At 48.0% G+C, this 27,082-nt stretch overlaps 1 protein-coding gene across 8 annotated transcripts in view; it reads left to right on the forward strand.

Annotated features, from left to right (window-relative positions):
- slc4a5b (solute carrier family 4 member 5b) overlaps positions 1 to 27,082 on the forward strand; it is a 61,726-nt gene that overhangs the window by 14,749 nt on the left and 19,895 nt on the right. For 4 of the 8 annotated variants that reach the window (XM_061799870.1, XM_061799874.1, XM_061799875.1 and 1 more), the window contains exons 4-20: positions 3,025 to 3,154; positions 3,230 to 3,390; positions 4,721 to 4,885; positions 5,038 to 5,145; positions 5,831 to 5,886; positions 15,332 to 15,489; positions 17,276 to 17,363; positions 17,434 to 17,588; positions 17,667 to 17,792; positions 18,543 to 18,717; positions 18,795 to 18,928; positions 19,446 to 19,626; positions 21,103 to 21,193; positions 24,107 to 24,159; positions 24,254 to 24,445; positions 25,420 to 25,533; positions 25,720 to 25,833. In XM_061799870.1, the coding sequence (XP_061655854.1) occupies positions 3,025 to 3,154; positions 3,230 to 3,390; positions 4,721 to 4,885; positions 5,038 to 5,145; positions 5,831 to 5,886; positions 15,332 to 15,489; positions 17,276 to 17,363; positions 17,434 to 17,588; positions 17,667 to 17,792; positions 18,543 to 18,717; positions 18,795 to 18,928; positions 19,446 to 19,626; positions 21,103 to 21,193; positions 24,107 to 24,159; positions 24,254 to 24,445; positions 25,420 to 25,533; positions 25,720 to 25,833 (2,201 nt within the window). Of the gene's footprint in view, positions 1 to 3,024; positions 3,155 to 3,229; positions 3,391 to 4,720; positions 4,886 to 5,037; positions 5,146 to 5,830; positions 5,887 to 15,331; positions 15,490 to 17,275; positions 17,364 to 17,433; positions 17,793 to 18,542; positions 18,718 to 18,794; positions 18,929 to 19,445; positions 19,627 to 21,102; positions 21,194 to 24,106; positions 24,160 to 24,253; positions 24,446 to 25,419; positions 25,534 to 25,719; positions 25,834 to 27,082 lie in introns of all 8 variants that reach the window. The other 4 variants (XM_061799871.1, XM_061799872.1, XM_061799873.1 and 1 more) reach the window with 4 other exon arrangements.

Genomic DNA, 27,082 nt, shown 5'->3' on the forward strand with positions numbered 1-27,082 from the left:
ATCATCATAATAATATAATTGCGTGAACATAAAATAAAATAAAAATAACTAAATAAAATTTGGATATTGCTGAACAATATCACTAAATCTAAAACATAATAAATAACATTTTATAAAATAAAATCTTTGTAAAGTAACAAATGAAGGCAAATTCAGCTCAGAGAAATGAAAATAGAGTTATGTGTTCTACTTGTTAAACAGCACTATACTGTAGGCTCACCATGCAGATTACAAAACCAGGAACAAGGCTGCAGTGGATATTAAAAGTCGACACAACCCTTTTCAAATGCCAGCTTTTTGTGTTGTAAAATAATTTTGACCAAGATAAAACTTTTTCCAACATTAATGTGACCTAGAATTTGTACAACTCAACTGATTTATTTTTGTATCTTTTTGAGAGGGGAGGTGAAAGGAAACTTGAATGTGATTGATTTGGACCAGGTTGCCATTGCAAAAGAGATGTTATGTTTTAACTGCTCGTTTACCCGGTAAATAAGTTCAATTAAAATAATTTTTCAAAAAAATCTGATTGCACAAGTAATGCTCCCGCTGGGGACTCCATCGTTCTGCTGGGGGACTTCAATGCTCACGTGGGCAATGACAGTGAGACCTGGAAGGGCGTGATTGGGAGGAACGGCCCCCCCGATCAGAACCCGAGCGCTGTTCTGTTATTGGACTTCTGTGCTCATCACGGATTGTCCATAACGACAAACGACAAATTCCTTGTGTGTTTTGGACATACTTGGCAAATAAAGATGATTCTGATTCTGATTCTGATTCTGAACACCATGTTCAAGCATAAGGGTGTCCACACGTGCACTTGGCACCAGGACACCTGAGGTCGCAGTTTGATGATCGACTTTGTGGTCGTGTCATCGGACTTGCGGCCGCATGTCTTGGACACTCTGGTGAAGAGAGTGGCGGAACTGTCAACTGATCACCCCCTGGTGGTGAGTTGGCTCCGATGGTGAGGGAAGATGCCGGTCCAACGTGGCAGGCCCAAACGTATTGTGAGGGTCTGCTGGGAACGTGTGGCAGAATCCCCTGTCAGGAGGAGTTTCAACTCCCACCTCCGACAGAACTTTGCTCATGTTCCGGGGGAGGCGAGGGACATCGAGTCCGAGCGGACCGTGTTCCGCGCCTCCATTGCTGAGGCGGCCGACCGGAGCTGTGGCCGTAAGGTGGTCGGTGCCCGTCGTGGTGGGAATCCCCGAACCCGTTGGTGGATACCAATGGTGAGGGATGCCGTCAAGCTGAAGAAGTAGTCCTATCGGGCCTTTTTGGCCTGAGGCAGCTGATGGGTACCAGCTGGCCAAGCGGAATGCAGCTTTGGTGGTCGCTGAAGCAAAAACTCGGGTATGGGAGGAGTTCGGTGAGGGCATGGAGAAAGACTTCCGAACGGCTTCGAGGAAATTCTGGTCCATCATCAGGAGGGGGAAGCAGTGCACCATTAACACTGTGTATAGTGTGGATGGGGCGCTGCTGACCTTGTCTCGGGACATTGTGAGTCGGTAGGGAAAATGCTTCGAAGACCTCCTCAATTCCACTCACACGCCTTCCCATGAGGAAGCAGAGTCTGGGTTCTCTGAGGCGGGCTCTCCTATCTCTGGGGTTGAGATCACCGAGGTCGTTAAAAAGCTCCTCGGTGGCAAGGCCCCGGGGGTGGATGAGATTCGCCTGGAGTTCCTAAAGGCTCTGGCTGTTGTGGCGCTGTCCTGGTTGACACGTCTCTGCAACAGTGATGCGGACTTTGTATCGGTCCGTTGCGGTAAAGAAGGAGCTAAGCCGAAAGGCGAAGCTCTCGATTTACCGGTCGATCTACGTTCCTACCCTCACCTATGCTCACGAGCTGTGGGTCGTGACCGAAAGAACAAGATCCCGGATACGAGCGGCCGAAATGAGTTTCCTCCGCAGGGTGTCCGGGTTCTCCCTTAGGATAGAGTGAGAACCTCGGTCATCCGGAAGGATTTCAGAGTCGAGCCGCTGCTCCTCCACATCGAGAGGAGCCAGATGAGGTGGCCAGGGCATCTGATTCGGATGCCTCCCAGACGCCTCCCCGGTGAGGTGTTCCGGGCACGTCCCACCGGGAGGAGACCCCGGGGACGACCCAGGACACGCCGGAGAGACTTCTCTCGGATGGCCTGCGAACGCCTCGGGATACCCCCGGAAGAGCTGGATGAGGTGGGTGGGGAGAGGGAAGTCTGGGCTACCCTGCTAAAGCTGCTTCCCCCGCGACCCGACCTCGGATAAGCGGTAAAAAATGGAAAAAATCGGTGAACTTGAGTCAAACGTCACTCTGGTAATCACGGCGGATTGGACAAACGGTGCCCGACGCGGAAGTCGAAAACGAAAGTCTAAAATTAGATCGCGCACGCAGTTAACGATAAATAAAAGTAGCGAGCGGCATGTAGATTTTGTAAAAGTAAAAGCGAGCGGCATGTAAAAGTACCGATTCTTCTTAAAATAAACTCGAGTAAAAGTAAAAAGTATGCTTCATTAAAACGACTCTGACAAGTACATCCGTCCATCCATTTTCTGAACCACTTCTCCTTACAAGGGTCGCGGGCGTGCTAGAGCCCATCCCAGCTATCATCGGGCAGGAGGCGGGGTACACCCTGAACTGGTTGCCAGCCAATCGCAGGGCACATAGAAACAAACAACAATTCGCACTCACATTCACACCTGCGGGCAATCTAAAGTTGTCAATGAACCTAGCATGCATGTTTTTGGGATGGGGGAGGAAACCGGATTGCCCGGAGAAAACCCACGCAGGCACGGGGAGAACGTGCAAACTCCACACAGAACTGTGAGGCAGACGCTCTAACCAGTCGTCCACCGTGCCTCTGACAAGTACAATTTATCCAAAATGTTACTTGAGTAAATGTAACAGAGTAAATTTAGCGCGTTACTACCCTCCTCTGTTAGCTGTTAGCTTCTGCCCATCTTTAACTTCTGTTAGCTGTTAACTTCTGACAATAGTTTTGTTAAAGCGTTGACGCGAGTCTGATGTCGGCCACGTTGCAGTGTCGCCGGTGGCAGAGCGTCTACGTCACATCCTGGGGGAGGACGACGGGGGGCCCACGCCGACCATCTTCACTGAGATGGACACCCTGCAGCAGGAGGGCGGAGAGCTCGAGTGGAAGGAGTCGGCCAGGTGAGTCGCGGCGATGGCGATGGCGCGGGGACTGATGGGCACCGCTTGACGTTTGCTGTCGATTGTGATCGGCAGGTGGGTGAAGTTCGAGGAGAAGGTGGAGGAGGGCGGCGAGCGCTGGAGCAAACCTCACGTGTCCACGCTGACGCTGCACAGCCTTTTTGAGCTGCGCACGTGTCTACAGACCGGAAACATCCTTCTGGACCTGGAGGCTTACTCGCTCGCGCAGATTGTCGGTGAGATGCATCCCTCAATGACGCAGTTGATGCAACCACGCTCGTTAACAACTTATGACGTGTGACGTGTAACATAACCTGTAACATGGAAAGTGACTTTTTGCAATGTAATTTGCGTATGAGGTGAATCATGCAAAATACAGATATGACTTAAGATGTAACATGATTTTGGTGACTTGTTACATGCGACCTGTGACATGTCACATTGAAACAGTATATCTGTCATGACGTGTAATATGTAGCATACAGTATGACGTGACTTTCAACATTTAACATGTGACACGATTGTGGTGACGTGTAACATAGTGAATGACGTAACTTTTAACATGCGACACGTGTGATGTGTCACATGACATGACACGTGGCCTGCAGATGAAAATGGGACTTGTGACGTGACTTGTGCCCCAACATGTAAGGTGGCTTTTGTCAGGTGTGTCATGAACGGAACAGAGGATAGGACCCAAAAATGCACGACTCCAAAACAAATGGACAGTTAAAAAAAAGAGAGGTTTAATATACGGGCAGAGGTCGGTACACAGGCAGGCAATCCAAAAAAAGGCAACAGTATCCAAAAACATGAGGCAAAAAGGCAAGGTCGATCATCGGAACAGGGTCTAGTCTTACTGGGAGTCTTTGACGTGGAAACAAGGAATGCTGGAAGGCGGCGACAAGGTACAACGAACTGGCGATGAGAAAGAATGAGACATGAGGTTAAATGCAAGGGGGAATTAGGCTAAACGAGGCACAGGTGGTGAAGATGCTCTCAGGAGCAGGTGTGTGTGAAACAGGGGGAAGACAAAAACCGGAACACACACCCATGACAAGGTGATATAAAGTATATGTGACGTGCGACATCTGACATCCAGTAAGACAGAGCATCGAGCGTTACGTGAGTTTTAACATGCGACTTGTGACGTGATATTTGATGTGTGTAACATGACATGTAACACACAGTATAATGTGACTTTTAACATAACGGGTCACCTGTGACATGGTGTGACGTGACGCAACATGTAACTTGACGTGACGTGTTGAGATGTCATACGCGGCAGGTGATCTAACGTGTCATGTGACATGTAAATGACATGTAGCTGGTAACTTGCAACCTTTGATAAATCATGATGTGCCATGTGGCACGCTGACAGCTGAGAATACCTGTAACGCATCACGCAACATGTTGTGTAACGTAACGTGTCTCGACAGAGATGAGATGGTGGAGAGGCAGATCATGTCACATGTATTGTCATGTGTCACGTGATGCGACGACCTACGTCACGTGTGACGTGTAACATGTCGCGCGAACATGTCAAGCAATGTCATCTGTCGACAGAAGAGATGGTGGCGCGTCAGATGGCGGACGGTTTGTTCTCGGAGGACGTGAAGGAGAAGATCGTCTTCGTGTTGCTGCGTAGACATCGCCATCAGACCAAGAAGGCCATCCATCGCTCGCTGGCCGACATCGGAAAGTCGTCGTCGTCGTCCGCCGCAACCGCCAGTAAGAACACGACACGCACATGCGTACACGCACGCGACACTACGTACGCATGTGGTGCGCCAACGTCGCTTTGCGCTTGTGTCTAACGTTTTATGGCTTCTAAAATGCTGTCGCTTGCCCCCCCCCCTCCCCGGACCTTCCTGTGCGCTCAGACCGTAGTCCTCAGGCCAACCTGAGTTGTAGCACTACCTCCGCCTCCGCCCTACATCGCTCCACCGATGACCTGCGAACGCGACACTCCGGCAGCCTGGGACGCCTGCGTGAGTCACGGACATACGTACACATACACACACGTACACATGCACACACACGTGCACTCCTGTCAGTGACCTTAGCTTTAGCATCCAATGCTAACACACTAGCGCTTTGCTTCTTTCACTCGTCTGCTTAGATTTAGCAATAATAACAGAAAATGCAACATTTGTTTTTTGTTTGTATATTTCAAATAATTATTTTTTATGTTTGAAGTATTTAAATAATACATTTGTTTCTTGTAAACTATGTCTTTACAGAAAATAATATTCAGTTATTTTGTAAATATATTTGATCTATTAAAATAAATTTTCTTATTGTTTTTGTATATAGAGTTGATATGTTAAAATTATATTATTTGCCGTTGTTATTGTTTTGATATCATGAAATAATATTTCATTTTTTATATTTTAGGCATTTAATTCAGATATTTTTATAATTTATATATTGAAATCATCAAAAATCTATTTGATACATTACACATCCATGCAACTAAATCAATAATAATTTGTTATTTTTAAAATTTTTAATGTAGCTTTTGTTGAACGTGTGAAAAGGATTATGGCGGAATTTGGTTGACGTTCTTTGTGTTTGAGAATGTAATCCTTGTCCGTGTGTGTGTGTGTGTCTCAGTGCTTTCTTTGTTGTCCTTCAAATTAAAAGTGGGTGTGCGTGTTTGTGTCGCATTTGCAGATCATGCGCAGAGTCGCAGCATGAACGACATTTCTGAGACGCCAAGCTCTGACCAGGTAACTCTGTGTATGTGAGTTGGTGTGACTTTTTACTTTTTATTATAGTTGTCATGGCAACAGCTAGCCGAGTATCTGATGAGTTGACATGCGAGCTGCCACATATCTGCCACTAACTGACCCCTCCACCAGCATTGGATCTATACCGTCCCACCCCAGCCCCCCCCCACGCACACGTTAATCTGTCACCTACTGTACATCCCATCCATCCACTGGGCACCCTTCTCTCACCTGGCTGCAACCTTTTGCAAATCTTTTTCCTACAACTGAAAATCACACAACGGGCCAGCATCTGGCCACCTTTCTGCTACCTGCCAGCCACTAAACCCACAGAAACCTGTCAGTGACAGCCATCGAGCTGCCACTAATCTGCCACTGACGTAAAATAACCTGACACATACCTGGCCACCTGCTACCGAATCAATGCATAAGACTTCCACCCTGGTCACCAAATTGCCATTTATCTGACACCTTAGCTGTCAGTGAACCCATAGTAATCTGGCACTGGATCCATATAACCACCTATGTACCTGCCACGTCCATGTCACCTAGCTGCCAGTTACCTGCAACTTAACCCACAGTAACCTTCACAGTCAGCCGCCTAGCTGCCTCTAATCTGCCGCTGGTTTATCCTAACCCTGACACTTATCTGACACTATCTGGCCACCTATCAGCCACTTTCCTGTCACAAAACTGAACTCGTGCAAACCAGTGACCTTCCACGTTCCTGCCCTCCGAGCTGCCGCTAACCTGCCAGTGAACCCGCAGTAAGATGTCCCTTTGGTGCCACCTAGCTGCCACTAAGCCCCCACAAGGCTGAGCCGGGGGACCCCTGTCCTCCGTGTTGGCGGATTAGAGTTGAAGTTTTGGTGGCTGGTGACCGGCAGGGCCGGCGGCGTTAATCTCCTGAGGCCTGTGGGAACCAAAACAAAGCTTCAGTGTGTCCCTCTGACGCTTTTGCTTTCACTTTGACACCAACTATACACTTTGAAAAGTTTATTTTTATTAAACTGGTCAACAACAAATGTATTGTCAAAGATTTTCTTTCATTGAATTAGGACAATTTGGGTGTGCTGAATCAAAATATCACATTGGTTCTGCTCAATCAGGTCAACTTGTTGAGCTACTATTTACAGGTATTTTAAATAAACGGAGGTCCATGCCCTGAATTATGGACAATGATGATGTGACATTCAATTTACAGTTACGGTAATTACTTTGATCAATGTCTACTATTCAATTTATAGTAAGCAGTTTGTAACAATTGATTATTAAAGATGGCACTAGCATTGTTTTGTGCACAGACTGGTGTCTTTGAAAATTCAGCTGGCAGCCTGGATGAATATACGGACACTGTCACATCCTATATCAGTTTCTGTGAAGATGCGTGTGTACCAACAAAGTCATTTCGCACATTCAACAACAACAAGCCGTGGTTCACTGCCAAACTTAAGCAGCTTCGCCAAGCTAAGGAGGACTCATATCAAAGCGGGGACAGGGCCCTGAAAAATCGAGCTAGAAACCAGCTGACTAAAGAAATTAACATTGCAAAGAGGAACTATGCAGCAAAGTTGGAAAAACAGTTTAGGGCTAACCACTCTAAATCAGTCTAGCATGCATTCCAATCGCTGACAAATTACAAGCGATGATCCCCCCAAGCTAAGAACAATAGCACACTAGCCAACGACTTGAATACCTTCTACTGCAGATTTGAAAAGGACGCTTTCATGGACTTAAGCTCAGCGTTCAACACCATCATCCCTGAACTCCTTTCCGCCAAGATTCTCCAGCTCAGCGTCTCACCTGCCATCTGCCAGTGGATTTACAGCTTCCTGACGGGCAGGATACAGCAGGTGAGGCTGGGGGTGGCCACCGCATCCACACGCAGCATCAGCACTGGGGCGCCCCAAGGTTGTGTCCTCTCTCCGCTGCTCTTCTCTCTCCGAACGACTGCACCTCAACGCACCCGGCTGTCAAACTCCTGAAGTTTGCAGATGACACCACTGTCATCGGCCTCATCAAGGACGGTGACGAGTCTGCATATCGACAGGAAGCGGAGCGGCCGGAGCTGTGGTGCGGCCGACACAACCTGGAGCTGAACACGCTCAAGACTTCAGGAGGCATCCTTCGCCACAGCTGCCCCTCACGCTGTCCAGCTGCCTTGTGTCAACCGTCAAGACCTTCAAGTTCCTGGGAATTACACTCTCTCAGCACCTGAAGTGGGCGATCAACATCAACTCCCTCCTCAAAAAAGCCCAGCAGAAGATGTACTTCCTGCGGCTTCTGAGAAAGCACGGCCTGTCACAGGAGCTGCTGAGGCAGTTCTACACAGCGGTCATCAAGTCAGTCATGTGTTCTTCCATCGCGGTCTGGTTTGGTGCCGCTACAAAAAAGGACAAACTCCGACTGCAACGGACAATCAAAACTGCTGAAAGAATTGTCGGTACCCCCCTACCCACCCTTGAGGACTTGTACGCTGCCAGAACTAAGACAAGAGCGTGCAAAATCCTCTCGGACCCTCTTCCGGCTCCTTCCCTCAGGTAGGCGCTACCGATCAATGCAAACTAGAACTAGCAGACATTCCAACAGCGTCTTCCCTCTTGCAATCAACTTCTTAAACACCGAACCTACAATTACATTGCAACATGCTGGCAATTTTTTTGAGTTTGTTGTCACATTTCTGTCGGGCCAGTTATATATTATTCATGCACTCACTGTAGTAGTCTCGCCACGCTGCACTGTTTGCATATCTGTTGTTGACCAACATGAAAAATGGATGGCATTTTTGGATTTAGCCATGCAGAATTGTCCTGAATCAGTTGAAACAACATAGACAACTTACAAAAAATCCTTTTGTAACCCAGTGTTATTTGTGCCGACTGGATGTGGACTGGAGGCCAGTTCGCATGACCATAGCATGTAAAGATGCATTCCGATAAATGTGTAAATTCTTTATTACTGTACTAGGAGTAACGTATGAACTGGAAGATACGCAAGCCAGACTGTATGCAATTGGTTGAACTGGACCACCCCTCCTTGAGACATCAGCTTATCATGTTGGAGGGGTTTGTGTGTCCCAATAATCCTAGGACCTAAATTGTCTGGGGCTTCATGCCCCTGGTAGGGTCACCCATGGCAAACAGGTCCAAGGTGAGGGACCAGACAAAGTACGGCTCCAAAAACCCCTATGATGATTAAAACATATGGATATAGGTTTCCCTTGCTTGGATGCGGGTCACTGGGGCCCTACTCTGGAGCCAGGCCTGGAGGTGGGGCTCGAAGGCGAGCGCTCGGGGGCACGGCATCCACCCATGGGGCCCGGCCGGACACAGCCCGAAAGGGTAACATGGGTCCCCCTTCCCATGGTCTCACCACCTGTGTGAGGGGCCATCGGGGTCGGGTGCAGTGCGAGCTGGGCGGTGGCCGAAGGCGGGGACCTTGGCGATCCTGATCCCCGGCTACAGAAACGGGCTCTAGGGACGTAGAACGTCACCTCTCTGGCAGGAAAGGTGCCCGAGCTGGTGTGTGAGGTTGAGAAGTTCTGACTAGATATAGTCAGGCTCTCCTCCACGCACGGCTTGGGCTCTGGTACCAATCCTCTTGAGAGGGGTTGGACTCTCTTCCACTCTGGAGTTGCCCACGCTGAGAGGCGCCGAGCAGGTGTGGGTATACTTATTGGCCCCCGACTCGGCGCCTGTACATTGCGAAACGGCCTCCACCGATCAGAACCCGAGTGGTGTTCTGTTATTGGACTTCTGTGTTCACCACGGATTGTCCATAAGGAACACCATGTTCAAGCATAAGTGTGTCCACACATGCACTTGCCACCAGGACACCATAGGTCTCAGTTCGATGATCGACTTTGTGGTCGCGTCATCGGAATCGTGGCTGCATGTCTTTGACACTCGGGTGAAGAGAGGGTCGGAGCTATCAACCGATCACCACCTGGTGGTGAGTTGGCTCTGATGGTGTGGGAAGATGCCAGTCTGACCTGGCAGGCCCAAAAGTATTACGTGGGTCTGCTGGGAACGTCAGTCAGAATCCACTGTCAGAAGGAGTTTCAACTCCTTCACCCACGTCTCGGGGGAGGCGGGGAACGTTGACTCCGAGTGGACCATGTTCCGTGCTTCCATTGCCGAGGCGGCTGACCGCAGTTAGTGCCTGTCGTGGCGGCAATCCCCGAACCCGTTAGTGGACACCAGCTGCGAGGGATGCCGTCAAGCTGACGAAGGAGTCCTATCGACCCTTTTTGGCCTGTGGGACTCCTGAGGCAGCTGATGGGTACCGGCTGACCAAGCGGAATGCAGCTTTGGTGGTTGCTGAGGCAAAAACTCGGACATGAGAGGAGTTCGGTGAGGTCATGGAGAACGACCTGCGACGACGGCTTCGAAGAAATTCTGGTCCACCATCCGGTGTCTCAGGAGGGGATAGCATTGCACCATCAACACTGTGTATAGTAGGGATGGGGCGCTGCTGACGTGAGTAGGTGGGGAGAATACTTCGAAGACCTCCTCAATTCCACCGACAGTGGTGAGTCTGGGTTCTCTGAGGTGGGCTCTCCTATCTCTGGGGCAGAGGTCAGAATCATCTTTATTTGCCAAGTATGTCCAAAAAACACACAAGGAATTTGTCTCCGGTAGTTGGAGCCGCTCGAGTACGACAACAGACAGTCAATTGGCAGAGAACAATTTTGAGACATAAAGACATTGGCAAAAAAAAAAAAAAAGGTCACTGAGCAGTAAAGTGTTCCTAGTTATCTGGTAATGCCGGTACATTTTTTATTTTAATTTTTTTGACAATTGTGCATAAAGATGCAGAGTCCTCTAGCACTTAGAGCAGTTCGAATGACTAATATTGCAATAGTCCGGTGCAATGGCCATTGTGCAAAGGGCGCCGAGACTTCAAGGAGTGGATGCGGTTTAAAGTGACGAGTAGCGCGATAATCTGGGACAATGTTGATTGTGCAAATGTTGCAGATACTCCTCAATCAGTGTGCAAATGGAGCAGATGCTACTCTGGTATTGGTCAACAACAGATATGCAAATAGTGCAGCGTGGCGAGACTACTACAGTGAGTGCACGAGTAATACATAATTGGCCCCACAGAAATGTGACGACGAACGCAAGTCAAAAAATTGCCAGCATGTTGTAATGGAATTGTAGGTCAGGTGTTTAAGAAGTTGATGGCAAGAGGGAAGAAGCTGTTGGAATGTCTGCTAGTTCTAGTTTGCATTGATCGGTAGCGCCTATCTGAGGGAAGGAGCTGGAAGAGCTGGTGACCGAGACGCGGAGGGTCCGAGAGGATTTTGCACACTTTTGTCTTAGTTCTTGCAGCGTGCAAGTCCTCAAGGGTGGGTAGTGGGGTTCCGACAATCCTTTCAGGAGTTTTGATTGTCCGTTGCAGTCAGAGTTTGTCCTTTTTTGTAGCAGCACCAAACCAAACTGTGATGGAAGAACACAGGACTGATTCGATGACCGCTGTGTAGAACTGCCTCCAGGAGCTCTTGTGGCAGGCCGTGCTTTCTCAGAAGCCACAGGAAGTACATCCTCTGCTGGGCCTTTTTGAGGATTTCACAGGAACGTGAAGGTCTCGACAGTTGACACAAGGCAGCTGGACAGCGTGAGGGGCAGCTGTGGCGAAGGATGCCTCCTGAAGTCCACGATCATCTCTACAGCATGTTCAGCTCCAGGTTGTATCGGCCGCACCACAGCTCCAGCCGCTCCACTTCCTGTCGATATGCAGACTCGTCACTGTGCTTGATGAGGCCGATGACAGTGGTGTCATCTGCAAATTTCAGGAGTTTGACAGTCGTTCATGTAGAGAGAGAAGAGCAGCGGAGAGAGGACATAAGCTTGGGGTGCCCCAGTGCTGATGCTGCGTGTGGATGGGGTGGCCACCCCCAGCCTCACCTGCTGTGTCCTTCCCGTCAGGAAGCTGTAAATCCACTGGCAGATGGCAGGTGAGACGCTTAGCTGAAGACGCTTGGAGGAAATGGAATTCAGGGATGATTGTGTTGAACACTGAGCTGAAGTCCACGAACAGGATCCTCGCGTAGGTCCCTGCGCTGTTGAGGTGTTCTAGGATGAAGTGCAGTCCCATGTTGACTGCATCATCTGCAGACCTGTTTGCTCAGCAGGAAAACTGCAGGGGATCCAGCAGGAGACCTGTGACGCTCTTGAGGTGGTCCAGCACGAGACGTTCAAAGGACTTCATGACCACAGATGTCAAGGCGACAGGCCTGTAGTCATTTAGACCCGAGATTGCAGGTTCCTTGGGGACTGGAATGATGGTGGAGCGTTTGAAACAGGATGGTACTTTGCACGTTTCCAGAGATCTATTGAATATCTGTGTGAAGACTGGAGCGAGCTGGTCCGCGCAGACTTTCAGGCAGGATGGGGACACAAGGTCTGGGCCTGCCGCTTTGTTAATCCTTTGTTGTTTGAAGATGCGTCTCACATCCTGTTCACGGATGGTTAAGGCAGAAGTCGGTGGAGTGATATTGGTCGGTGGTGCGGCCGGGTGGGTGTGGGTTGTCCTTTTCAAATCTGCAGTAGAAGGTGTTCAAGTCGTTGACTAGTGTGCTATTGTTCTCAGCTTGGGGGGATCGTCGCTTGTAATTTGTCAGCGATTGGAATGCATGCCAGACTGATTTAGAGTCGTTAGCACTAAACTGTTTTTCCAACTTTGCTGCATAGTTCCTCTTTGCAATGTTAATTTCTTTAGTCAGTTGGTTTCTTGCGCGATTATACAGGGCCCTGTCCCCGCTTTGATTTGCGTCCTCCTTGGCTTGGCGAAGCTGCTTAAGTTTGGCAGTGAACCACGGCTTCTTGTTGTTGAATGTGCGAAATTACTTTGTTGGTAAACATACCTCTTCATAGAAACTGATATAGGATGTGACAGTGTCCGTATATTCATCCAGGCTGCCAGCTGAATTTTCAAAGACACTCCAGTCTGTGCAGTCTAGACAGCTTTGAAGTTCCATCTTTGCTTCATTGGTCCACTTTTTCACTGTTTGCACTGTAGGCTTCGCGCATTTAAGTTCTTTCCTATATGTTGGTATTAAGTGAATTAAGCAGTGCTCAGACGAGCCCAGGGCTGCGCGAGGTATAGCACGGTATGCGTTTTTTAGCGTAGTATAGCAGTGGTCTAAAATGTTATTTTCCCTGGTAGTACAGTCAATGTGCTGCTTGTATTTAGGGAGTTCGTGGTTGAGTTTAGCTTTAAGTCCCCAAGAATAATGAGGGGTGAGTCCGGGTGGTTTTGTTTTCAATTTCGTTGACTTGTTCGGCGAGCATTAGCAGTGCGGCGTTCATGTTAGCTTGAGACGGGATGTAGACGCCAGCCAGGATGAATGATGCAAATTCACGCGGCGAGTAGAATGGCTTACAGTTAAACACAGCGACTCCAAATGCTGGCTGCAGTGTGAGCTGAGCTCCGTGACGTCCGTACGCCATTTTTCGTTGATATCGAAGCATATCCCGCCGCCTTTTGTAGTCCCCGATAACTCCATGATGCGGTCTGCTCGGTGAAGATGAAAACCCGGAAGCGTGACGGCGCCATCGGGTACAGCCTCACAAAGCCAAGTCTCCGTAAAGCACATTGCGGCGGAACGTCCGAAGTCTTTACTGGTCTTTATCAGAAGATGAAGCTCATCCATTTTATTGGGTAGGGAGTGTACATTCGCGAGGTGGATCGACGGGAATGCCAATCTGTATCCTCTCTTGCAGAGTTTCACCTGGATCCCGGCTCGCTTCCCTCTGTGGCGTCGCCTCCGTTTGGATGGATGGACTTATCAAACAACAAAAGCTTTGTTGAATGTCGCTCATGATCAAGGGATCAAGAACAGTCGAAGATATCTACATATAGTGTCATTCAAGCGAATGTGAATAAACTTTAACCAGTGCACTTGTCTACTTACAAAAGCAGGGACTAGGTGTAGTTTATCAAACATGGTTAAAGGCCAAAAAAGAAAAAAGCTGCAGCGTCGGTTGGAAATGACAAGGATGTAAATACTGGCTGCCACGAGATAGTCAAGCATCGTCAAGCGTTCGAAAAATGAGTTTTGTACTAACCTCTTCCTCACACCGAGAATCAAACTGTTTTGGGAGACGATACAGAAGACGAAAAGGAATTTCCTTTCAAATGCAGTGGTGCCTTGAGATACGAGTGACCTAACTTCCAAGTTTTTCGAGATATGAGTCATCGTTGCAAACATTTGAGTTAGTAGCGCTGTATGGTGGCAGGGAACTCAAGTCACTTCACATCAACTGTTCCAAAAAAGCTTCAAGCTGTTTATTGCCATTCGCATGACTTCCGGAACGAAGAGGTTAATAAAACTGCTGGAACACAGAGCGCAGGTGGTGGTATGCATGGTGAGCAGAGAACGTAAATAGGCTGGTCTTTTGCCGATCAGCGTTTTATAGATAAAAATCTTGTCTTCTATCAGATCTTTGTAATTGTTTGTGGAACAGGAAGTTGTCAGCATTTGTATGACAGGTACTGTGTGTTGTCTAGAAAAATGATTCATTCCGAAATACCTGAAATAAATCCCTGACGACAAAGTTACTTGTAGTTTATTATCTTGGCGAAGAGGTCAACATGATGAGACGTAGAATATCGACTGTCTGGCCCAAAGGAGGTTTCCAATGCACATTTACTCTAGATACCGTCCCATATGTAAAGGGTTCAGAGCAGTGCACATCATGGAGACAGACACAGTCAAATGGTCAAACTGAGAAACTGCATGGTTTCCAGACTCTGGCCATACTGGAAATGGCTCTCCTGTTATCTAATTGAACCAAGTCGTATGATTCGCCAGGCCACGTAACCCAGTTGACATGTTAACACGTGACTGTCCTCCCAATGTTTGATTATTGAGATGTACCGGTACTTCAAAAGCTTTAAAAACTCCCCTTCACGAGCTAATCACTAAATATCACAATGCCATCTGCTTTGCCACCGGTGCGCCACTGTCAGCTGTACTCCACTTGCTTCATTGGAACCTCTCTTCACTCACAGAGACAAATTGATAAACATGATCAATAAAATACTGATTGGCAAGAGCCCACCCTGTCTTGGCTTTCTGCTCACAAAGTATATCACCACACGCTCTGTTTGTTCCAGATGTTTTATTAACCACTTGGTTCCCAAGGTCTGCACTACTTTTGGTCTATCTTCTTTTCAGTTTTCTGCTCCAAACGATTGGAACACTGCAAAAAATGATAAACCTCACCCCAGTATCATTGTTTAAAAACATCAGGAAGGGATACTGTACATGATTGCTGCATCTGTTTTTAGCGATTCTGTAACTATATCACACTGTGCAGTTTGTTGTCTTTGTATTTGCTTTCATTTTTCTATTCTACCTATCGAAGTTCCCAATACACATGAAAGCATCTTACTGGGCTAGCAAGTCACTAAGTTGTCAGTGTTGTTCCTCTTCCAGCTGAAGAACAAATTCATGAAGAAGATTCCACGCGATGCCGAGGCGTCCAACGTGCTGATCGGCGAGGTGGACTTTCTGGACAAACCCTTCGTCTCCTTCGTGCGATTGGCTCAGGCTACGACGCTTGGGGGCCTCACTGAAGTCCCAGTTCCCACCAGGTGGGTCATGCTTCAAAGGTACTCACACTCTGTACTTAAACAGAAGTAAGACTGGTAAAAGTAGATGTACTAACTATAGTCAAAACAAAAAAGTCCCTGTCCCTGTTGTTTTCCGCCCTATAAGTCCCTAAGAGCTCAAATCAGCTGCACAGTTGACTTTCCCTCTCTCTATTTACTGTATGTCTTTTTGTACGTTGTGTCGTCATCCGCTGAGATTGAAAAAAGTCTATTTTGACAATGGAAGGAGTATCAAATACAGTTGTTGTACAGTAACGAAGTATGTGGTACCTTGACGTACGAGTTTAATTTGTTGTGTAAGCAAGCTCATAACCCAATTTACTTGTATAAGAAATAAGATGAAGCATGAAACCCACTGGCACAGTGGCCGACTGGTTAGCACATCTGCCTCACAGTTGTGAGGTTGCGGGTTCAAATCCAGCCTCGCCTGTGTGGAGTTTGCATGTTCTACCCGTGCCTGTGTGGGTTTTCTCTGGTTTCCTCCCACATCCCAAAAACATACATGACAGGGTATTTGAAGACTCTAAATTGCCCATGGGTGCGAATGTGAGTGCAAATGGTTGTTTGTTTATATGTGCCCTGCGATTGGCTGGCGATGGTGACCTGTGCAGGCTGTACCCCGACTCTCACCCAGAGTCAGCTGTGATAGGCTCAGGAGCCATTCCTCATAATCACTCGCCGAGCACACACTCACTGTATATATTTTTCTCACTGGGCACACATACACATCCGGGGTTCCTGGGGGACTGGTATGGGGTCGGGAGGGTGCTGGTGTCGGACCGGGTTTCAGCACATCAGTGCTGTTTCCCTGTCCGGGCGCCCTGCCTGCCCCCCTGGATTTTAATGCATCACTCACACTCATCCCCATGTGTCTTTTCATGCACCACATAAACCCATCTGTGGGGGATGGTGGGTCTTGGGTGGGGGGGATTTGGCTGTTAAGCAGCAGGGCCTGGCAGTGGGGGTGGTGGGAGTTGGCTTGGGGGGTGGTATTGGGTCCCTGCGGCCTCCTCCGGGTGGCCGGTTGTCGGGGCGCCCTGTCCCAGCCCACCGCGCTGCTCTCGGGTGGACCCCTGGGCCTGATCCCACCTCTCAATTGATTGGGTGGGGTCCTCAGCCTCCGCGATGCGGGCATAACATTTACGGGACACTTCTGTCAGTTGTTGTGCATGCGAAACGGTGTCAATTCACTTGCATGTGTCCACAGGCACGCATCCTGGATGGATGAACAAAATTGACCAAGCAATGACTCGTATTTGTAGAAACTCCCAAGTTGAGAGCTCGAGAGTTGAGTAGCACCTAATTGTATTTGTACTTGGTTACTTGCCAGCGGGCGGCACGGTGGACGACTGGTTGGAGCGTCTGCCTCACAGTTCTGAGGACCCGGGTTCAATCCACGGCCCCGCCTGTGTGGAGTTTGCATGTTCTCCTTGTGCCTGCGTGGGTTTTCTCCGGGCACTCCAGTTTCTTCCCCCATCCCCAAAACATGCATGGTAGGTTAATTGATAACTCTAAATTGCCCGTAGGTGTGCATGTAAGTGGGAATGGTTGCGAATGGTTGTTTGTTTGTATGCGCCCTGCGATTGGCTGGCAACCAGTTCAGGTTGTACCCCGCCTCCTGCCCGATGATAGCTGGGATGGGCTCCAGCACGCCGCGCCCCTGGTGAGGAGAAGTGGCTCAGAAAATGGATGGATGGATGGATGGATGGATACTTGCCAGCGCTGCATTTAAGGGTTAGGATGTTTGTGACCAGGAAGTGTCTGGCAGGTTCCTCTTCATCCTGTTGGGTCCTCATGGCAAGACCAGGTCATACAACGAGATCGGCCGCGCCATCGCCACACTGATGGTGGACGACGTAAGCAAGCCGCGCCCCGATTAGCTCTCGGCGTCTCGTTTGACTTTGCGTGGTCTTTGTGTGTCGCCAGCTGTTCAGCGACGTGGCCTACAAAGCAAGGGACCGCGAGGACCTGATTGCCGGCGTGGATGAGTTCCTGGACGAGGTCATCGTCCTCCCTCCAGGAGAATGGGACCCCAAGATCCGCATCGAACCCCCCAAGAAGGTTCCGTCGGCAGATATGAGGCAGGAGCTTTGTGCCGTCAGACAATGTCATTGGTGCCAGACACGGCACTCAACTCGGTCTTGTTCTGCTACTTTCAGGAAGTCTGTGCTGAACCTGAACGAGCTGGCCCAGATGAATGGCTCGGCTGGGGGGGTGGCCGGCGGGGAAGATGAGCAAATTCCTGTGCAACATGAGGTTGGCGAGGAGCTCAAGTTCACCGGCAGGTAAGACGTCTGGAGGACAGCAAGTTAGGGCTGCCCGTCATGGGAAAGGCAAGGCAGGTTTATTTAGATAGAAATATAAACTATTTGATCACAAGTGGGCCGCACCAGGATCAGAATCAGAATTAGAATCATCTTTATTTTGCCAAGTATGTCCAAAAAAAACACAAGGAATTTTTCTCCGTTAGTTGGAGCTGCTCTAGTACGACAAGAGACAGTCAATTGACAAAGAATACTTTTGAGACATACAGACATTGAGAAAAACAGTCGCTGAGCAATAAAAGGTTGCTAGTAATCTGGTAATGCCGGTACAAATGGTTTTTTTTGTTTTTTTTGTGCAAAAAGATGCAATTAAATTAATTCCTCTAGCAATTAAAGCAGTTTGAATGACTAATATAGTATATGGTTAGTAATATATAATATACGAATATAATACTAATAATAATACTAATATTATTATCTATCTATTTTTCTTATGGAGTTCAATGATATTCACAAGTCTCATAAAAGATCAATGACAAGTCTCAGCTGTCAGTGAATCATGCCTATTTGATGTTTTCACATTCATTCCCATCTTACACAGAGTGGATGTGTAGTCGGTACAGATGTGAAGTCAGGTCGGGAGAATTTGTGTAGATGAAAAGTGCACAGGCCCAGGCTCGTAAAAAAAGACACATGCGGACGAGAGCCCTTAAAGCTCTGGAATAGATTTAGTTCTGAGACCATTGCAAGCTTTGCTCTTCCTTCCTGAAGGCTTGGCGGCGGCCTGTGGTTGGACATCAAGAGGAAAATGCCGTGGTACTGCAGCGACATCTATGACGGCTTCCACATCCAGACTGTCTCGGCTGTGCTCTTCATCTACTTGGGCTGCATCACCAATGCCATCACCTTCGGCGGCCTGCTGGGCGACGCCACCGACAACTACCAGGTAAACTAAACATCTCGTCCTCGGCTCTTCACGCTTGGAGGCGTTCTCTGAGCCCCACGTGACTTCTTCCTCCTTAGGGTGTGATAGAGAGCTTCCTGGGCACGGCGCTGGCAGGAACCGTCTTCTGCTTGTTTGGCGGGCAGCCACTCATCATCCTGAGCTCCACGGGACCCATCCTCATCTTTGAAAAACTCCTCTACGAGTTCTGCAAGTAAGACCAAGGCTGGTGGGAACCCTTAACCTACTCACTCACTCCCTTATTACAACCCCAATTCCAATGAAGTTGGGATGTTGTGTTAAACATAAATAAAAACAGAATACAGTGATTTGAAAATCATGTTCAGCCTATATTTAATTGAATACACTACAAAGACAAGATATTTGATGTTCAAACTGATAAAATGTATTGTTTTTACAAAATAATCATGAACTTAGAATTTTATTGCTGCAACAAGTTCCAAAAAAGCTGGCACGGGTGGCAAAAAAGACTGAGAAAGTTGAGGAATGCTCATCAAACACCTGTTTGGAACATCCCACAGGTGAACAGGCTCATTGGGAACAGGTGGGCGCCATGATTGGGTATATAAGGAGCTTCCCTGAATTGCTCAGTCATTCAGTCAAAAAAATGACTTGTTATGATGAAGAATACCTAAAACTAATACTTAGAGAATTTTTCCAGTCTAAAGACAAGACACGTGTGACCAGCACAATGCCATGTTTGTGTCCAGAAACAACGGCGTGGACTACATGGAGTTGCGGCTGTGGATCGGGATCCACTCGTGTCTACAGTGCTTCATCTTGGTTCTGACGGACGCCAGCTACATCATCCAGTACATGACCCGATTCACAGAGGAAGGCTTCTCCAGCCTCATCTCCTTCATCTTCATCTCGGACGCCATCAAAAAGATGGTCCGCCTTCTACGCATATACAAACCGCTTACCTGCTAATGACTTGCTGACTAGCCTGTCAATAATACCACACATTTGAGTCCATCACTTGCCACTGACTGGTGACTTTTATGTCACTTACCTCCCACCGAATCCCCACAAACCACTTACCTGCCACGTTCCTGTCACCTAGGTCCCAGTTAACTGTCACTGAATCCACACAAAACCACTTACCTACAATGTTCCGGTCACCTAGGTCCCACTTAAACGCCGCTGAATCCACACAAACCACTTACCTGCCATGTTCTGGTCCCCTAGCTGCCACTCAACTGCCACTGAATCCACACCAACCACTTACCTGTCATGTTCCTGTCACTTACATGCCCCTGAACCCCCACAAACCACTTACCTGCCACGTTCATGTCACCTAGCTGCCACTTAACCCAGACAAACCACTTACTGTACCTGCTACCGAGCTGCCACTTACCTTCAGAGGTGGGTAGAGTAGACAAATATTGTACTCAAGTAAGACTAGTCTTACTTTAGAATAGTAGGACTCAAGTAAAAGTCAAAAGTAGTTGTCCAAATATTTACTTGAGAAAGAGTAAGAAAGTACTCAGTGAAAAAACTACTCGAGTAACTCGTGAGTAACTTCTGATTAAAAAAATAAAATAAAAATTAAGAGCATCAATGTAAAATAAAATAAAAAATAATAATAATATATGGGAGTCCACACATACCTGCCACCATTTAAATTTTTAAGTGCCCCAAACGAACAACACTTGCATAGGTCCATACAGAAAAATTTTATTTACTTAAATGACTGAATGAAGAAGCTGTTTGCTGACCAGATTTATTGATAGTTTTGTGTGTGTGTGTTTGTGTGTGTGTGTGTGTGTGTGTGTGTGTGTGCATGTGCGTGCGTGCAAGAGACAGAGATTACAGCATGGCACGTATCCCCATGGCACGTGTTTTACAGTGGTTTATGACCATAAAACAGGGCTAATGTTGCCACATGTACAGCAAAAACAGCTGCAACTTAGCGCAAGGTGTTTTCTCAAGTTAGAAGTGGGCTGAAATATCCACATTTGGGCAGTGACAATTTAAGACTACGCTGCATGACAAAGTTGTTGAGTCTGTAAAGTCAACACTGGCGCGGCCGTTTTTTCCCCCCCATAATGAGTAACTTTGATTGGCCCACGAAGGTTTTGTACGCGGTCATGTGTCTGCCTTGTGCCGTCTGATTGGTGAATTGGAATCAAAATGACACTAGGGATCGCGTTAGAATTTATCCAAAATGTTACTTGAGTAAATGTAACCGAGTAAATGTAGCGCGTTACTACCCACCTCTGGTTACCTGCCACTCAACCCAGAGAAAGTACTTACTTTACATGTTCCTGCCCCCTTACCTCCTTGTCACTGAGCTGCTACCTAGCTGCCACTTACTTGTTAGCACGTAAGCATGTGAGCTAGCTCTGACGCTTGCGTTGCGTGCAGGTGGGCGCCTTCAAGTATTACCCCATCAACCGCACCTTCAAGCCCGACTACATGACGTCCTACAAGTGCGACTGCGTCCCTCCAGACCAGCGTGAGTCTGCCTTGCAGGTCCTGAAGACCAGCTCTTCGTGGTCTTTATTGTCTTCATTGTTTTTACTCTCTTTATGGTCTCTGCGGTTTTCATGGTCTTCCATCCATCCATTTTGTACCACTTATCCAAGGTCGGGTCACGGGGGCAGTAGCTTTAGCAGGAACGCCCAGACTTCACCCTCTCCCCAGCCACTTCATCCAGCTCCTCCGGGGCGTTCCCAGGCCAGCCGAAAGACGTAGTCTCTCCAGCGTGTCCTGGGTCGTCCCTGGGGTCTCCTCCCGGTGGGACATGCCCTGAACACCTCACCGGGGAGGCGTCCAGGAGGCATCCAAATGAGATGCCCCAGCCACCTCATCTGGCTCCTCTCGATGTGGAGGAGCAGCGGCCCTACTCTGAGATCCTCCCGGATGACCGAGCTTCTCACCCTATTTCTAAGGGAGAACCCGGACACCCTGTGGAGGAAACTAATTTCGGCCGTTTGTATCCGGGATCTTGTTCTTTCGTTCACGATCCACAGCTCGTGACCATAGGTGAGGGTAGGAACGTAGATCGACCAATAAATTGAGAGCTTCGCCTTTCGGCTTAGCTCCTTCTTTACCACAACGGACCAATACAAAGTCCGCATCACTGCATACACCGCACCGATCCGCCTGTCGATGTCCCTCGCTCGTGAACAAGACCCCAAGATACTTGAACTCCTCCACTTGGGGCAGGATTTCATCCCCGACCTGGAGAGTGCACGCCACCCTTTTCCGACTGAGGACCGTGGTCTCAGATTTGGAGGTGCTGATTCTCATCCCAGCCGCTTCAACCTCGGCTGCGAACTGCTCCAGTGAAAGTTGGAGATCACGGCTTGATGAAGCCAACAGAACCACTTCACCTGCAAAAAGCCCATACTCCAGAAGTACCCCCCACAGGACTCCCCGAGGAACACGGTCGAACGCCTTCTCCAAGTCCACAAAACACATGTAGACTGGTTGGGCAAACTCCCATGCACCCTCGATGACCCTGCCAAGGGTGTAGAGCTGGTCCGCTGTTCCACGGCCAGGACGAAAACCACACTGCTCCTCCCGGATCTGAGATTTGACTTCCCGACGGACCCTCCTCTCCAGCACCCCTGAATAGACCTTACCAGGGAGGCTGAGGAGTGTGATCCCCCTGTAGTTGGAACACACCCTCTGATCCCCCTTCTTTAAAAGGGGGACCACCACCCCAGTCTGCCAATCGAGAGGCACTGTCCCCGATGTCCACGCGATGTTGCAGAGGTGTGTCAACCAGGACAGCCCTACAACATCCAGAACTCCGGGCGAATCTCATCCACCCCCGGGGTCTTGCCACCGAGGAGCTTTTTAATCACCTTGGTGACCTCAACCCCAGAGATTGGAGAGCCCGCCTCAGAGAACCCAGACTCTACTTCATCATGGGAAGGCGTTTCGGTGGAATTGAGGAGGTCTTCAAAGTATTCTCCCCACCGAATCACAACGTCCCGAGTCGAGGTAAGCAGCGCCCCATCCCCACAATACCAATACACAGTGTTGATGGTGAACTGCTTACCCTTCCTGAGACGCCGGATGGTGGACCAGAATTTCCTCGAAGCCGTCCAGAAGTCTTTCTCCATCGCCTCGCCGAACTCCTCCCATACTCAAGTTTTTGCTTCAGCGACCACCAAAGCTGCATTCCGCTTGGCCAGCTGGTAACCATCAGCTGCCTCAGGAGTCCCACAGGACTCCTCCTTCAGCTTGACTGTATCCCTCACCGTTGGTGAACACCAATGGGTTCGGGGATTACCACCACGGCAGGCATCGACCACCTTATGGCCACAGCTACTGTCGGCCGCCTCAGCAATGGAGGCGTGGAACATGGTCCACTCGGACTCGATGTCCGCCAGACGTTCCCAGCAGACCCTCACAATACGTTTGGGCCTGCCACGTCGGACCGGCATCTTCCCCCACCATCGGAGCGAACTCACCACAAGGTGGTGATCAGTTCACAGCTTCGCCCCTCTCTTCACCCGAGTGTCCAAGACATGCGGCCGCAAGTCCGATGACACGACCACAAAGTCGATCATCGAACTGCGACATAGGGTGTCCTGGTGCCAAGTGCACGTGTGGACACCCTTATGCTTGAACATGTTGTTCATTATGGACAATCCGTGATGAGCACAGAAGCCCAATTACAGAACCGGAGTCCCCAGGGAGAGCCCTCTCCAGCACCCCCTCTCAGGACTCCAAAAAGGGTGGGTACTCTGAACTGCTGTTTGGTGCATAGGCACAAGCAACAGTCAGGACACCTCCAGACCTAAAACAGGACAAAATCCAGATGTCAGAGGGTGAAGCAGGGGGAGAGAGTAGTTGCATACTAGCTGTGATTTAACCAAATGCGAGAGTATAGAAATAAGTCTTAAGTCAAGATTTAAGCATTTCTACGGAGGTAGCTGATCTAATTTCCACTGGTAGGGCATTACGGAGTACTGGAGCCCCAATAGAGAATGCTCTAGAACCGCACCAGCAGCGACATCTTGCTGTTTTTTTATGACCTTCGCGGTCTTCATGTTTGACTTTTGTCTCCCTGCTTTCTGATGGGGGCGTGGCATGAAAATGTGAGTATAGGTCTCAGCTCGTCGCCTGCTGGGCCGACAACAGTGTCACTTCCTGTTTTCTGCTTCTAAGTTCTCCTGCATAAATATCACTTCCTGTCTCCTTCTCAGTTCTCCTACGTCAATATCACTTCCTGTTTCCTGTGATATCAATGTAACTTCATGTTTCCTCATTCCTGTTTCCTCTTTGCAATTGGATGTTCTTTGACATCAATTTAACTTCCTGTTTCGTATGACATCAATTTGACTTTTTGTTTCCTGTTTGTAATGGAATGTTTTCTGACATCAGTGAGACTTTCTGTTTCCTGTTTCTGCAGCTTTCCCGTGGAACGTTTCAGCTCCTCTTGCTGACGACAACATGTCGCTTCTGGTGAGTAACATTCTCCTTAGCATTTTAGTGAGTAAATGAGGCGCAACAAAGTAAGTTAGTAATGAGTGTGTTTGTCCTGCCGGTGGCGCCGCAGTTCAATGTGAGCGATGTGGACTGGAGTCAGTTGAGCAAGAAGGAGTGCGTCAAGTATGGCGGGGCCCTGATGGGCAAAGCGTGCAAGTACGTCCCCGACCTGGCGCTCATGTCCTTCATCCTGTTCTTTGGCACGTACTCCACGACTGTCACGCTCAAGAAGTTCAAGTTTAGTCGCTACTTCCCCACCAAGGTAAGCACTTGACCCAACGGCTTTCCACCAGACAACCCGCTCGTCACCCCAGCATGGGCATCTTTTACCCATAATGTGCTAAGCTGAGAACCACATTAGCCATATTGGCTAACATGCAACATCCATCCATCCATTTTCTGAGCTGCTTATCCTCACAAGGGTCGCGGGAGTGAATCATGTATAACATGCTAGCCATGTAAGCAAATATGCTAAGAAACATAACACATTAGCCATGTAAGCTAACTTGCTAAAATACATAACACATTAGCTGTATTGGCTAATATGCTAAGGAAATGATGTAATGTAACACGGGAGCCACTTTCGCTAACATGCTAATAAAGTTAAACTGGCTAACATGCCAAGAAGCTTGTATAACACATTGACCATGTTTGCTAACGTGAATAAATTCATAATTGTATCTATTCTGGCTAACATTCTAATGAAGTTATGATGTTAGCTAACATGGCTGAAGTGTTATATACATTTTTAGCATGTTTGCGAAATTAGCTAACATTCTAAATTCATGTTAGCCTCCATGGCTAACGTGTCCTGTGTTTCTTTACATGCTAACCAAATTGATTGATGAATGCACAATGTTAGTAAGTTTTGCTAACATGCTAAGAAACATACAGCATATAACACGTTAGCCATGTTGGCTCACATAATATGCAGTGTTGCCACAGTTACCTTGAAAAAGTAACTTAGTTACTTTACTGATTACTTGAGCTTAAAATTAACTTAGTTACTTTGGTGATTACTTGATTTCAAAAGTAACGGGTCATAACGAATATCGACATAAGGCGAAAAATAATTGTAATATCAAATAAGGCCATATCGCCCAGCACTATAAGAAACATTTACGACACATTAGCCCGGTGCTAAAGTAGCGTAGCAGTCGTATCAGACCGCACTTCGTCCCTGTCCCGTGACCCCTCCCCTCCCCTCCCCTGACTCCGCCCCTTTCCCCACTGCAGCTGCGTCAGCTGATCAGCGACTTTTCCATCATTATCGCCATCCTGCTCTTCTGCGGATTGGACTTGCTGCTGGGACTGGACACTCCCAAACTGCATGTTCCCATGCAAATTAAGGTCCCTGAACCCATCGCCCGCCATTTCCTTCACTTTGTGTATGTGTGTGTGTGAGTGAGTGTGTGTGTTGTTTATTCTTGATAATAACAATAATGGTCAGCATAATCATATGTCATGATGGTGATTGTGCAGATTTAAACAATCCATCTTGCTTTCTCCTCTTCACTGTGTTTGTGCGATGCTAAGCTAAGGAAGCTAATCAGTGATTTTGCCATCTTCATGTCAATCATGTCCTTTGTGGCGCTGGATATGTTGATGGGTTTAGACACGCCCAAACTGATCGTTCCCACTGAGTTGAAGGTACACTTCACTTTAACCAGCATGCAAACTTAACTCTGTATTATGTGGCATCTGGAAAGTGTTCGCGGCGCTTCGCTTTTACCACGTTGTTACGTTACAGCCTTATTCCTGTTTTTCGTTTTCAAATCACAAGGACATGAGAATTTCCTCTTGAGGGATTATAGTGAGTGAACAAACTCATTTGGATTTGTGGGCCATAACCTCTAAATAACTATTCTGAAATGTTCCCATTGTTCTGGAGAAAATAATTACGAGAACCTTCAGAAAATATACACTATGTATTATCTTGTTGCAAATCATAAGCATTCTGAAATTTCTTAACAAAAATGATTGCAATTTTAACAGTGCTGTATTAAGTATCATTTGTTTTGTTCATTTACAAAGTGCAGTTCCTGCGTTCATACGGTGGCCGTGAAGTGCAAAACACAAAAGCAAATTACTTAACACAACGGCCAAATAAAAGACAACAGCAAATAATTAATCACAACAACAAATCAAAGAACACAGCAGAAAAAAATAATCACAACAAGAAGTAACAAAATACAAGAACAAAAAAAAAAACACAACAGCAAATAACGATAAGACTAATCACTGATTGGAAGAACTTACAGGAAGAGGGTAGGTACTGGTGAGGGAGATGACTCATCGCCGATTGGACAAACCTACAGGAAGCGGTAGGTACTGGTGAGGGAGATAAGACTCATCGCTGATTGGACGAGAGCGACAACTTGATTGGGCGATGCTGTCTGTACAGCCCAACCTCTTTTAAATGTGTTGTCAGTGAGCGCATACTTATTTGAATGTCGTGATTGAGTCCTGAACATGTATGTCCACTATATGTCTCAATATGTGCAACGGGAGCAAGCTTGGTGGGTGCGGATGGAATTTAAGAAAGCCAACTCCAAATCCTTAAATGAGGGCGCTGGCAGCTGAGTTGGCGGCCCGGGCACTCATCTCCCATTACGTGACACGGTTGCAGCCTGGATCAAACCCCCGTGTGGTCGACCGAGCAGGAAGTAGTTATGTAACGCAGAGCCACAAAATTAGACCGGATACATAGGTCAAATATTATTTGATAGCAGGAGCTACGTTTGGATCACCGGTAACGCTCATTTAAAAAACCACGCCAGACGCGTCTGTTCCATTAAAACATGCTGGCAATGTTTTGACTTGAGTTCGTTGTCACATTTCTGTGGGGCCAATTATATATTACTCGTGCACTCATTGTAGTTGTCTCGCCACGCTGCAC

The sequence above is a fragment of the Phyllopteryx taeniolatus genome, chromosome 15 (genome assembly GCF_024500385.1).
Source record: "Phyllopteryx taeniolatus isolate TA_2022b chromosome 15, UOR_Ptae_1.2, whole genome shotgun sequence".
Lineage (NCBI taxonomy): Eukaryota > Metazoa > Chordata > Actinopteri > Syngnathiformes > Syngnathidae > Phyllopteryx > Phyllopteryx taeniolatus.